The 13,914-nt window shown below is 54.2% G+C and overlaps 1 protein-coding gene across 4 annotated transcripts in view; it reads left to right on the plus strand.

The window, feature by feature from the left end:
• FUBP3 (far upstream element binding protein 3) overlaps positions 1–12,703 on the plus strand; it is a 49,335-nt gene extending 36,632 nt beyond the window's left edge. For 2 of the 4 annotated variants that reach the window (XM_059925835.1, XM_059925837.1), the window contains exons 12-19: positions 541–682; positions 4,877–5,037; positions 5,791–5,864; positions 6,219–6,299; positions 6,438–6,514; positions 8,815–8,886; positions 10,164–10,291; positions 11,353–12,703. In XM_059925835.1, the coding sequence (XP_059781818.1) occupies positions 541–682; positions 4,877–5,037; positions 5,791–5,864; positions 6,219–6,299; positions 6,438–6,514; positions 8,815–8,886; positions 10,164–10,291; positions 11,353–11,361 (744 nt within the window). In that variant the 3' untranslated portion in view covers positions 11,362–12,703. The other 2 variants (XM_059925838.1, XM_059925839.1) reach the window with 2 other exon arrangements.
• The last annotated feature ends 1,211 nt before the right edge of the window (positions 12,704–13,914 follow it).

Consider the following 13,914-nt stretch of genomic DNA (forward strand, 5'->3'; position numbering starts at 1 on the left):
AAACCCTGTTATTCTTTTTGCTGGTTGAACTGCAGGGTATTCTGACTCTTAGAGCCGTGTCTGAATTGTCCTCTATAGCAGCTTCGTCGGGGGAGGGTCAGAAGTCATCCTTGCTACTCATGTCTCACTTTCAAAAGCTCATAGCTCTTTAGCATCTAACATCTGGTTTCTGGTAGGCCCAGCATTGAGGAGAAAACCAGCTCCTGATGCCTGTAGATTAAGGCCCAGTAATTAAAACTCCAGGGATAAGGGCACTGGGCTTCAGACTTAGGAATTTATATCTGACTGCCTATTTTAGTTGGGTGTGTTTGTGCTGTTTATGTAACCACGTGATTTATCCGCGCACGTCCCCTTGAATGCGCCTGTGATTTGTGTTAATTCTACTTGTAAAGAGCACTTCAGAATCTGAACTGTGGAAAGGTGCTCAGGTTCTAATGCGTGGCGTTGATTACATTCTGTCACTTAACCTCCTCCCCGGAGGTGAAAAATAGTGCTGGTGGCAGTGACAGAAATGTCACCTGAGCTTTGCTTCCTTCCCAGGAAAGAGATGGCTTCGGAGGCCTGGCGGTAGCCAGAGGAAGAGGCCGTGGCCGCGGTGACTGGAGCGTGGGAACCCCTGGTGGCATCCAGGAGATAACCTACACAGTGCCGGCAGATAAGTGCGGCCTCGTCATAGGCAAAGGTAAGAGACGGTCGCTGGAGTTCGGCGTTCCCCTTCCAGGGGTTTGACCTGAGAGCAGACAGGCCACGTCCAATACCTTTGAAGCACAGAGTTCCTTCTGTTTGCTGCGCTTGACTGAGGGGCCAGGTCCGAGGCATCCGCTGCCTTCTGCAGGAACCGTCCTCTGCATGGGCCTTCTCATGAATGGGGCAAAGCCAGTACTTCATTACAGCAGCGTGTAAACAGATGGTCAGGAAGACCCGCTGCCTATGGAAGCAGCTTAGGTTGTTGAAGAGGCACCCTGAACAGGTGAGGGGCCTCTGAATGTTTGTCGATCGACTGATTGGTGATTAACTCACCTCCAGGGAGCTTAGAGGAACCGTTAAGATAATTTCCTCAAGCGAAGATTGCTTTCTGACAAGTGCGTCACTTTTTTCCTTACTGGATTTGGGTATTTGTTCTCTATTGACACAACATGTGGAAGTGGTTTTTATCTTTTCAGCATATTTACCATGAGTCTCAGGCACCCTGTGGAGGGAAATAAAAATTGATTTGTTAGTTGTTTCTAGGCGTTTTCGAGAACGTTAGGTGGGAACCCTCTTTAACGGCTAACGTGGCTCCTTCCTGCCCTTCAGTGAACAGCGAGGGAGGGAGCAGACAGGCTTCTAGACCACTGTTGCGGGCTGGCCTGGGCTCACCTGGGCTCAGCTGGGCTCACCTGGGCTCACCTGGGCTGGCCTCGGCCAAGGAAGGCTGCTGAGAGCAGGTCTGGGGCCCCCGGAGCAGTGGCTCAGCTTCTCTGCTCTCTAAGCAAAGCCCTTGACCTGGCGGGAAACCCACGTTCAGCGTTGGGTTTTGTATTTGCCTGTTTATTCCCTTTGTATGCGTTTGACGACATGTGGAAGAAATAAATACAGTTTTCTCCCTAGAGTTTCCCCAATTTCTGTGATCACCAGACATCTCTTAGCTGTTGGAGGGGTGCTAGCATCCCGTGGAAACTGACCTGGGAACGTCTTCACCAGCAGAAAGCTGAGGCTGCCGTGGCACGGCCTCACGAGCGGGCACGGGGCTGGAATTCCTCCTGTCCCCCTCGTTCACCTCCCAGAATCTGCACTCCGTCCCACTCTCGGACAGTGTGTGTTTTATGCTCTTTTAAAACGTTTATCTCCTGTATCTGTGTTGTCTCTTGGGTGGTTAACCTCTCAGAGGTGGTAGGAACGACGTAGGTTTGTTTTAATTTTCTGGCAGGGCGTACATGCTGGGAGGTGTTTAATGGACATTGTTGGCTGCCCAGATGCTGCGATAAGTCAGACGTGCTGCCCAGACCATCAGCTGGCCTGCTGCCATGAGGTTAAATCCAGCTGATGCCTGGAGTTCGAGAATCAGATCTAGGTTTTTCTGTGCTTTTTGAGAACCGTTTTGTCAACGAGGTTTTCATAGGAAGTGTCTTCTCCAGACCTGGCAGAGCCTTGCTGTCTTCACTGCGACAGTTCCTCCTAGTCAGTGAAACCTCGGTGCTCACAGGACAGTCGCTCATACTTTGCCCTCTACAGAGTCATCCTGAGCGATCCCCGGAGGAAAGAGACAGCAGAACGTAGCGGTAACCGATGCTGTGTCCTGGTGCTCCAGTAGCAGCCTTGGGAAGCCAGGCTAAGTGTCGTTCAGGCAGGAGCAGGGGTCTTTCTGTAACTCCCCGCCCCAGGGGCTGGGTATGAGGTCTTCCTGTTTCTTGGGAAAGGCGCGGGTGAGGGGAGCCACACGCAGGCAGGCCCTGCAGCCCTTGGACAGACGCTGCACCTCCCTGGGCCCCTGCTGGATTTCCATGATAAATACAGCAATAGTGACAGATAGTGTGGCCAGCCCTGCTCTTGTCAGCCAAGCCTTTTGGCAGGTTTGATTAATTGCTTTACAATTTCACATCCAGCCAGGGCCGTGGGTGGGCCGCTTCTGCCCCCCATCAGGTGGAAGAACGGAGCAGGCTGCTGAGTGGGCCTGCAGACAGCTACCGTGTGCCAGGCTGGTGGCCTCATTCGGAAGGAAGATGAACTTAAATTAACTCCTTCCAGCCCCAAGCAGTTTGCAGTGCCTCCTCGCCTTATTAGCACGGGCCTGAGGCCTTGGGGAGGAGTCTGGGGCTGCCGGTCCAAGTGCCGGATGGAGGGGAGCCGGTCTGGGCCCGTGGGCTTCTCTGTTCCAGACACGCGCGCCCTTCTGTGCTTTTGTCTCCAGGACCGAGTGGTCTGGGCAGAGGGTGGGGTGGGGGTCCCTTCAAGTGCTGGGTGTGCAGTGGGAAGGTCTCCGCCTGTTCTTAGCTCTTCGCCGCTCCCCCAGAACACTCTTGCCTAGGAGCGAAGCTGCTTACTTTTCATGATGCAAAGGAGGTAAAATTCATGACCTGAGTAAAGGTCGGTAGTTGTGGGGCTGGGAGGGGCTTGCACGTACCTGGAAGCAAAGTGAAGCTGCTGAAGACTTTCTGCGACTTTTTTTTTTTTTTAATTTATTTATTTAATTTATTTATTTTTGGCTGTGTTGGATCTTCGTTTCTGTGCAAGGGCTTTCTCTAGTTGTGGCAAGCGGGGACCACTCCTCATCGCGGTGCGCAGGCCTCTCACCGTCGCGGGCTCTCCCGTTGCGGGCTCTCCCGTTGCGGGGCACAGGCCCCAGACGCGCAGGCTCAGTAGCTGTGGCGCATGGGCTTAGTTGCTCCACGGCATGTGGGATCTTCCCAGACCAGGGCTCGAACCCGTGTCCCCTGCATTGGCAGGCAGATTCTCAACCACTGCGCCACCAGGGAAGCCCTCTGCGACTTTCTTGCCTTGGCTGGTGCTGCCCCCGAGACCACGTGTTTGCTCAAGGTAGAAAACGTAGGGACACCTCCCTTAAACTGCAGCAGATCTTTAAGAAAACCATGCATACAACACTTTGGTCTGCTGGGCTTTTCTTTTTTTTAATTCACTTTTAAATTTAAAACTACCCTAAACCAAGCTAACATCCTACCCAGACTAACGTTTGAACCAAGCTTTCTTGAATGCCGACAGTCTCCTGGTTTCCTTACTACAGTGTGAGGGCCGCTCACGCTGCCTTCGGGAAGAATGGCCGGACCCAGGCTCCATCTTTGCATCCTGACCCTCCTAGAATCCCATCATGCTTTCTGGATGAGAGGGCCGTGCCTGCTCCCTTACTTACCTACTCCTCGATGCTTTTGTTCAGACGTGGCTTTCCAGCAGGGCGGGTGGAGGGCAGGTTGGGAGTTTGAAGGATTGTGGACGTGTACAATGAAACGAGAAATGTCACTGCAGCTTAGTTTCGACTCTTGGTGGGGAGGGGTGACACAGAGACTGACCTTTAGTCTTCGCTTTGACCCTTTGGGGCTCCCTGGTACCCTGCACCAGATTTTATACACGTCATCTTTTTCCAGTTCTGCAAAACTCTGTGCTCCAAATTTTCCTTGAATTCTGGCTCCGCCAACCCAGTTGAGCAGAGCTGATCTGTAAGTTCTGTGAAATTTGAAGAGAAGAATCAAACCATTGTTAAACTGATGGAGCTTTTGTTACGCAAATTTCATTAAGAGACTGGGACTCTCACAGGTTTTTCAAAGAGTCCAACTACATTTTCATTAGCCCCGCTCCACCCAGGCCTCTGTGACCTCCATTCTCCGGCTGCCGCTCTGTCTAGACCTGTCCCCCACCCACGGAGGAAGCAGAGACTTGAGAAGAGACAGGATGGGATATTAAAGGCCTGAGTGGGCTCTGGGTATTGTTGGGGCCTGTGGCCGTCTGTTTGACCTGTGGAGGGCGGGAGACAGCAGTGTGGTGGCCCACACCGGGGCTGAAGGCCCCCATTGTGCCATGGAGGGGCCATCAGGTCACCATTCTCATGCTGAGAAGGATGAAGTGCCTTCTCCGGAGCTGAGCTCATTGTGTGCAAATCTGTGGGCCAAGGCCCAGACCTGGTTTCTGGGCCACTCCAGACCTCTGCATAGGACACTGAGACGGAGACCAGCTGGTGCCACGTGGTGTCATTGCGCCTCAGCTTTGCTTCACAAGTCTGGCTTCACAAATGAGACAGCTCTAGTTTCTACAAGAGCCGTTTTAAAGTATAAATGGAAAGTACTTGTCTACTCTTAGGACGAGCGCTGGTGTGCAGCAAATACCCATTCCTCCTCTGGAGGAGACAACTGTAACCACTTATTCTTCTGTGTCCTCCTGCCCACAGGGGGTGAGAACATCAAAAGCATAAACCAGCAGTCAGGAGCACACGTGGAGCTTCAGCGGAACCCCCCTCCCAACACGGACCCCAACCTGCGGATATTCACCATCAGGGGGGTTCCTCAACAGATTGAGCTGGCCAGACATCTCATAGATGAGAAAGTTGGCGTACGTACAAGGTCCTTTCCCCACCTGGCCTAATAGTAGCTGGGTTTTCATTCGGATGTCCAAGGCACCTGTTTCTCCCCAGAACCTTGTACTTCCTGTGGCTCTCGGTCCTCACGTGATGTGAGGGCAACAGCCCCCTCCCACTTTGCTGAGGGGGAAGGTCGGGGCGCAGGGACACCAGGGCCAGGCCCAGACGCGCAGAGCTCGCCCAGGCCACCGCAGCTCAGGCCCCGAGCTGTTGGCCCTGCAGGCGTAGATGAGCAGCCAGGGGCCGCAGCCTTCCCCCAGCACTGCCCCTGAACTCCCACTGGCATCGCCCTGGCGGCCAGCCCTGCAGGCAGCGTTCATTGACTCTGGCTTTAGTTTCAGGCACCTCAAAGCAGATAAAGAAAGGGAGTGTTGATGGAGGACAGATTGGCCACTGCTCACCTCAAAGGGGACGTAGAATGGCAGAAAGCTGTGGGCCAGCCTAAATTGACGGGAGAGTCAGCAGGTTGGTCCCTACCCCCAGGGTGACATGCTAGGGCAGTTGTGGTGGTGCCAATATTGGCTGTGTGGTGGTCGCTCAAGGGGCAGAAGCTGTTTCTGCAAATAAAGCCCACTGTGGGCAAGGAAGGCTAGTGCGAGTGCCGTAGGGTATCTTTACTTCACTTGTCTCTCTCCCCGAAAGCTGTGGTTTGCCTCGGGGCGGGCCTGGGCAGAGGGTGCAGGTGCAGCCGACAGGAGGTGAGAGTTCCCTCTGTGCCCTGACAGGGTACCAGTCTCGGAGCACCCGGAGCCTTCGGACAGAGCCCCTTCAGCCAGCCACCTGCCGCGCCGCATCAAAAGTGAGTCTTTTCTTGACTGGAAGAACTCACTCCCCCCAAGGGTCCTCCTTTTCCAGCTATTTCCAGGGAGTGCCAGCCGAAAGCCGGAAGTTCTGGGTGTGGGCAGGACTCCTCTCCTTCTCTCTCACTGGTGGTCCCTCTGGTCTGTCTGTTGCTCACTGACCAGTGCTGGGGCGAGAGCCTTCCCAGAGGGCGGTGGGTCTTCTGGTCCCGCCAGCATCCCCAAGGAGAGCTTACCGCCCTGGGGCTGGGTGGCGGGAGGGGTTTTTGTTTGTTTGTTTGTTTGTTTGTTTGTTTTTGCAAAAGCCGTTGTTGGGTCCCCAGCCGTTGTCACTGTTTTCCACTTTCTTTCAGCACCTTTCCTCCAAGGAGCTCAGGGTGCTTCCCAAACATTGCTGCTAAAGTGAATGGAAACCCTCACAGCGCCCCTGTGAGGTGGGTGGGCTGCCTTTACTCTGTCCTGCCCGCTTCTCCTGCAGAGAGCATTGTGCTTGCCTGGGGGGCGGGCGGGCGGACGGGGGTCAGGGGCGGGGTGTGGCCTGCCCTGGAATGAGTGGCTCTTGTCCTCCGCAGTGGTCCTCCGGCCTTTCTGACCCAGGGCTGGGGCAGCACCTACCAGGCGTGGCAGCAGCCCACACAGCAGGTTCCAAGTAAGTGACTTGGGAGGAGGTGGGATGCCCCCGGGGACAGGCCTGCTGGGCGCATCTCCAGCTGGGCGGGGACAGGGGGCCCGCCTCTCTCCTGGCCCACCTTCTCAGGCCTTTCTTTCCCACCTACTCCGTCCTTCTCAGAGCTGCAGCCTTCCGTCACTCTGGTCCCCCAGAAATGGGTCCGAAAGGCCTGTGGGCCCTGAGGGTGTGGTTTGACCTGAGCCCCTCCTGCCCCTCGGCCCCTCCCACTGCCGCCACCTCTTCCAACAACCCCGCCTAATGGGTGCCCCGCCTGCTCCCCTCCTCTGGCCTCAAGGTGGCCTTCTCCCTCTCTCCTCCCCAGCACCATCTTAGAAACGGACTCTCTATCTCCTGAACTTCCAGAAAGCGCACGATTAGAGAATTTGCTCTCTATGAAAACTGATTGTAAAAGAGAAGGTTCTCGTTGGAATTAAACCCCCTCCCACTCTCCGGCCCCCACGTCAGCTTCAGGAGTCATTCTTGAGTTTTACTGCTGGTAGAGCCCATCTTGCACAGCCTTCCAAACAAAAACAAAAACAAAACAAAAACCTTACCTTAGGTTCTTTTGACGTGTGAAGGGCCAGCCTGGTGGGGTTTGGAAAGCGCTCTTCAGCACGTCTGCAGGCTCCCCTCCCCTCCCCGGGGCGCCTGGTCAGGTTCACAGCTGGAGAAGCACCCCACGAGTCTGGAGCTCTGGAGCAGCGCTGGGCAGCCTGAGGCATGTCCCCGCCTCTCTGGGGCTCCAGTTCTGTCATCTGTGAAATGAAGGGTTTGGACTTGATTTCAAAAGTACTTGTGAGCTCTGAAATTGCATGGTTGTGTTTGTTCCCTCCCTTCCCCCTTTCTTGTTTTCTTACGGAATACCTTAAACGTGCAGAGTATCTTAAAGAACTTCACACGAACACCTACACAGCACCCAGATTCTACCCTCCCCATTTCACTGTGCTCACTTATCCCGCAGCCTGGGCGTGTTTTGTTTCCTCCTGTTCCATCAGAGGGCACCCCCAGGGCGGGAGGCGACCCAGAGAGGGTTCCCCAGTGCCCATCGCCCAGGACAGAGGAGCCGGGAGAAGCCCTGGACTGTGGGGAGGCTTTCCGTTGAGGCTGCAGGGGACACGTCCATCTCCCTGCGGGGGGACGGTTCCCGCAGAGCCCGCCCCGCTGCCGCCTCAGGCCAGGCGGGCGAGGAGTTGGCAAAGGCACGTGGGCTGAGCGGGAGAAAACGCAGCCAGTGCACCAGCCTTCACCTGTGGTGTCGCTGGGTTCATTCGGGGGAATTGAGAATTGGTTTTGGTCAGTGAAAGCTTGTTTAGAAGAAAAATCCCACTTGCCCACAGCCTCCGTGTCTGAGGGGGCAGTTCCTGCTGCCGCGTTGCCCAGGCCTTGCCTTCTCCTGGCGCCAGTGTCCAGGTCCGAGTCCCGTCCTGCCGCAGTACAGGGAGGAGGGGTCCCCCCACACACACCGACTGTCCTCGTGCCTGCGCCCCTCCTCAGCCTTGAGGAAATTAACTCTTGGGGAAGGCATTGTGCCGTGAAATGTGTTTTTGAGCACGTCCTTCCTGCCTGCTGCAGGCTGTGTTTCTAACAAGAAAGGATGTTGTGGGGGGGGCCCTCGGCAGAAGGAGGGTCCTGACTTCCCGCTGTGGTCAAGTCTTTTAAACACTACCCGCCCCCCGTGCCCCTGGGCAGGCTGCTGCTCTGCTCCCCCCAGCCCAGCCTTTCTGCCCCCAGTGATGTGGAGAGGAGGGCGGGGACGACTCCCAACACGTCCTCGCCCTCACCCCGGACAGGCGCGAGGCTGGGGGTCAGGTGTGTACCCCGTCTTCTGTCGTAATCTTTAGCGCAGTCTCTGGACACTTTCCCTGTGTGTCCCCTGTAGTTCTCGTGCAAAGGCAAAGCAATCAGTCCTTGAAAAGAAGGGCCAGGGAAAGGGAGTGGTCAGCGCCATTTGGATTCTTTGTCGGTTTGCAGGCCAATCCAGGGAGCCGCAGACAGCACTCTGGCCCCGGGGGCTCTGCTCGTGGCAGCCCAGTCCCCGACTGAAGGGAGTTGAGGCCCTGCCTGCTGGTCGCCCTTGCGGGGCAGCTGTCTGCCAGCCCCAGCCGCGCCGGCCTGAGTGGAGGCCCTCTTGGGGGTCGGCCTGGCTCCTCACCGCCCCCCCCGACCCCGGGCCACAGGGGCAAGGGAGTGAGTGCAGAGAGCAGGGCCTGCAGCCTGCGGGCTGGGGGCCGAGGCCCCGGGAGCCCGAAGGCCTGACTGCTTTTGTGTTCTTCGCCCAGGCCAGCAGAGCCAGCCGCAGAGCAGCCAGCCCGACTACAGCAAGGCCTGGGAAGACTATTACAAAAAACAGAGTGAGTGCGTTGGCCTTCTTAACAAGCAGCTCCCCAGCCACAGAGCCCCCAAGACTGTAGACTTCAGAGTCCGTGGTCCCCTGACCCCTTTTTTTCTTTCTCGCTTTCCCTGTGTGAGTCGGATCTCTGCGTCTACCTTTGCCGCCCTCTCCCCGCGTGTGCCTGTCAGAGGAGATGCGCAGTTGTCCTTTGCCGTCCTCCACCCCTCCTCGCGCTTCTCTTCTGGACTCCAGAGGGCCCGGAAGGGCATGGCGCCTGCCCTCAGGGACAGCCCCGGCCTTGGCCGTCCGCTTGAGAACCGCTTGGTTAGGACTCAGACCAGCCGGGAGCCGTTTCCTGACTGCCTTGCGGTCTTGCCGCTGCCCGGCTCTTTCTGGCCGTTTCAGGACAGGTGAAGAGGAAGGGGACGGTGACACCCAGAGCAGGGAGTCCAAGGTCGGAACCGGTGCTGAGTTGTTTTTCTTCCAACGTGAGCTCTTAACTGTGCCAGTTTTCTTAACTAAACCAGTCTTTTTAAAAAGAGGAGGAGGAAACCTAATAACAACAACCAAAAACAAAAAAACCCTAAGTGAATCATTTAAAATTAGTACTGAAGTCTCTGGTGTGAATCCCAAAACTGCTGAACCGGAATGTTCGGGTATTGTTGGAAGGAGGTGTCTCACGTATCTTGAGTCTGAAGGGTGTTACTTGCTAGTTGGAAGAGCTCAGGTCATAGGCCGTCAAAGAAATGTTCACCCTGTGTTTGGGATCATTACCAGGTCAGTACCCTTCTGGGGGCCAGGGTGGGGGTCAGGGAGGTCACCGTCACCTGGAGCACCCAGTGAAAGTCTTCCCAGAGCCCCCCATCCAGATGCCGAGACACGCATGGGCCGGGATGTCCTGCGCAGGTGCACACCCCCCCGTGCCGGGGCACCCGCTTTCTCGCCGTCCCTCCTCCCCGTCCCCCTCCGGCCTGGGGCGCTGACTGCGAGCTGGCAGGACAGGCAGACAGATGCAGAGAATGTGATTCTGGAGAGAGAAGACAGACAGGAAGGTCTTGGAGGAGTGGAGCGGGGACCGGGCGAGGAGAGACTGATAACCGCACTTTCTGCAGCCGGGCTCGGGCAGACCAGTCCTGGCGCAGCTCGCTGAGGGGTCTGGAGGGAGAGCTGAGCATCGGGCACTTGTTGCGGATGCCCCCGAGGCTTTGGGAAGGGATCCCTCCAGGCTCACGGTGTCCTTGCCTCCCACAAGTGCGTCCCTGCTCCCAGTAACCCGTGCTTTGCTTTGTCGATCAGGTCACGCTGCCAGCGCCGCTCCTCAGGCCAGCTCCCCGCCGGACTACACAATGGCCTGGGCGGAGTATTACAGACAGCAGGTCGCATTCTACGGGCAAACATTAGGGCAAGCTCAGGCCCACAGCCAGGTCTGTAGCCGATCGCCAGCACTGCCAAGACTTCCCAGACCAACCCTGACCCCCCCCCCGCCCCCGCCAAGCCTTCTGTGTGTGCCTGACCCCGGGGCCAGGGCACGGGGCCCCTGGGCTGTGGAGGAACCGCTTGGGCCCTGGCACTGCTCAACACGGCCGCCGTCTGCAAGAGTGCCCTGCGGCAGCCTCCCTGGTCCCCTCCTCGCCCCAGACAGGACAAGTTTGAGCCAAGTGGAGGAATTGTTTGGGCAGCCCCTACCAGGACGAGCCTGATCTTCCCTCAAATCCAGACCCAGAGCGCAGTGCTGAGTGGCACTCAGTTTCTTCCTCTGGAGCCCAGGTCCCCCCGCTATAGAGGAGCGTGGCAAACTTAGCTGACCCTGGGCCAGCGTGGCATGTGACTAGGGAGCAGGACTGGCACTGGGGTCACTCCCCAGGCCTGTTCTTGAAAAGTGTGGTGTGGCCAGGCTGTCACGCTTGTCCCCAGTCAGCAGTGAGGGGCCGCAGGAGCAGGGCTAGTCCACAGCCTCTGGAGGCTGGGCCCTGCCTGGAAACCTGGAGGGCTCTGTCTAGTCAGAGGCCCAGAATGGTTTTCTTCTAAATGCAGGGAAGAGGACCAACTACTGCCGCAGGTCACATTTCAGGTGCATTTTTCAGGCGACCCGATGCCAGTCAGGTCCCTGTGGACAGTGTGTCCGTTACCACAGGCCCTGGACCCAAGGCCAGTCGTTCATCTCACTGCCAGAATGGCCCTCTGCGCCTGGGCCTGGTGGGAACAGGTGTCAGGGTGGTAGGTGACTGAGAAGAAGCATCACTCGCTCACTCCCCGCTCCCCGCCCAGCACCCCCTGTGGAAGGAGGTGCCCCGGGGCCTCCTGTACAAGAGAGGTTTTGTCTGGGCCAGATCCCATGACGAGGCCCGGAAGGATGGCGTGTGCCCACGGGCGTGCGTGCGTGTGTGTCAGCTCCTGTCACCTCCCTGCAGACAGAGCCCCCGACCCCAGGCCGGCCCTTGAGAACTCGCCGTCAGACTAACTGCTCTCCCCCTTCCTTCCGCAGGAACAGTAGGACAGTGGCCTGCAGCTCCCTTTCCCCCCCGAAACCATTGTGAGCAAAACCTATTTGTAACAGAGGTTTTTAGATTTGCAAACCTTTTGATGAAGAACCTTTGTTTTGTTCTGTGAAACACTATATTTAGATTAACAGAATTTTTCTAAAAATCGGGAAAATCAGTTACTAAAAATTGCTGATAATTTTTGTTTTGTTATTTTTGTTTGTTACTTCAAATGTGTAAGCTCTGGGATTCTTTTTGGAGCAATACCTGCAAATTCGGGCACCAGAATGTGCCGCAGAGCAGTGACATTTCAACATGGTGTGTTTTTGTTTTGTTTTGTTTGCGTGTCTTTTTATTTACAGTTTTTTCTGTTGCAACAGAAAGTGGCTTGGAAGTCTTAGGTGGCTTGTAACAAATTCTTTAAAAAAATTTTAAACAGTATTTAAATATTCTTAAATGTGTAAATTCATTAAATGTTTTACTTCTAATTTCTTGTATCTTGGCTGTCTGGTTTTATTGCATTTTTTTAAAAACTGAACTATTATGTATTGTAATTAATTATGTGAATTCTGAATTGAGACAGATAATTGTATTGCTGTCCAACAGGGATCGGGAGGGGGCATTTTATAGGGTTTGTATAATTTCTTAGAGTTCTAAAGGGGTAATAATATAAAAATGTGTTTGTGTGTTTAGCAGACGTTTTTTCATGTCTCCATTACCTACCGATTGCAATTGTGTATCTAAGACCTCCAAGCTTGTTTTAAAAACAAAACAAAAAAACCTTTCTCTATTCTCTCAGAAATATAAATACTGTTATTTTTAATATTAAAAATAAATTCAATATAACTTTTAACAAACACTGTGGAACATTAAACCGCATAAAAATGTAGTAACTATTTTTTAATTCCAAGGTGTTTTTTGCTTTTTTCTTTTAAATATTTTCTTAATATTTGTCAAATTAACTAGATGAATAAATAAATCTAGCATTAACCACAATATGAATTAAATAATTTTGATTTAATAAAAGGGATAATATGATTTCCAGTGTTTACTGTAGTGTATCTTGTACAGATAACATGTATTTTTAAAGGAAAGAAAAACGGAATTGAAGCTATTTTTTCTTGCGTTTTTCAATTGACCTGGGGGACATTCCGTTTGAGATATACTGAAGTTACAGTGTCTGGGGTTTTTCTCCTTATTTTCCTTATAATGCTTGAAATGTCTAACTATTAAAAAAGGCAATTGGAAAATGTTATGCATGTTGTTTTTTAAAAAAAGTGTTGTTTTTATTGGACTGACAATTCATTTTACACTCTACATAATAAAATTTCCACAAGACATCTTGTGGGCAAAGTATTTTTAGTCTGTTTGCTCTCCGTTTGCTTGTTCCTCCCGCTGCCCCTGCCCGCTGCCCCCTGAGATAAAGGCGAGGATTCTGGCCGCTCTCGGCCGATCGTCTTGCGCTACGTCGGCCCGACCTAGCTGGTGCACAGCCTACGTTTGTAGCTACTTCGTTAAGCTAATTTTATCTTCATGGCTTCGTATAATCTAACAGTTTGACTTGAGAGCCTTGGTTACCTCAGCCCCTCTTACCTGTCACATCTGCTCATCTCTTGATGTGGGTGTGACACCAAGAAGTCAACCGCCAGGTTCCTTGCGCAGAGGTGCTGCCATCCCAAGTGGAGCTGGAAGATTCACTGAAGGGGGTCAGCGCGGCTCGCCCTCTGCCTTCCACGCACCTCCCCACACGTGCGCCTGAGAAGTGGGGACCGAAGCGGTCAGTCTGGCCCGCGGTCTGCTCCCTCCCTGTGTGGGTGCTGTTTACTGTCAGCCCTGGACTGGCTGTGGGACCCTGAGCTGCTGAGAGAGCTGGAAAGTGCCAGCGACTGTGCTCATTTTGTTTCACTGTTTTCATTAAGGAAACAGAAAGGGGGTGTCCTTACCCATAGGTTGAAACCACCGTGGAGGGTCCTGTGGTTTCAGGACACACGGGGACAGTGTGGGCCCTGGACTGCAGGGTTACTGAGGAGCACAGGGGATCGGCCTTCAACTCCTTTTTTTCCTGCTTCCCTGCCCGTTGATGGAAGCACCCGGCTTGGAGCACAGCTCTCCCCTCGACTGTGAACGTGCCCTGCCTCTGCCGCTCTGCACGGAGGCGTCTCTTCATTCAGACACAGTGCTGCTAGGAGGGTCCTGTCAGACCCCTCCTTATGGCTCGTTCTCGTGTGTGTGTGTTTCCAGTTCTGGTCCCTTTTCTTTTCTCTACCCCAGGCTCTAAGAGGAGGGGAAAAAAAGCATCTGTGGCTCCTTTAGGCCAAAAAGGGGTGTGGAGAGCAGCCCATCTGCAGCCATTCTGAGGCCTGTTGAGAGCCGGAAGACAAAAAGGAGATGTGGCATCTTTAACTACACCTCTAGAGAATCGAGTTTGACGTTGAGAGATTGAATAGTAAAAGCCACTTGGAAGGAAGGAGGGGTCGAGCCAGAGGAGGGCATAAACGCTGATGATGGGAAAGGGAATTAGGGAGAGGGCATTACAGAGAAGGCTTCCTTCTAATTCATCTTCCAAG

The sequence above is a fragment of the Balaenoptera ricei genome, chromosome 6 (assembly GCF_028023285.1).
Source record: "Balaenoptera ricei isolate mBalRic1 chromosome 6, mBalRic1.hap2, whole genome shotgun sequence".
NCBI lineage: Eukaryota > Metazoa > Chordata > Mammalia > Artiodactyla > Balaenopteridae > Balaenoptera > Balaenoptera ricei.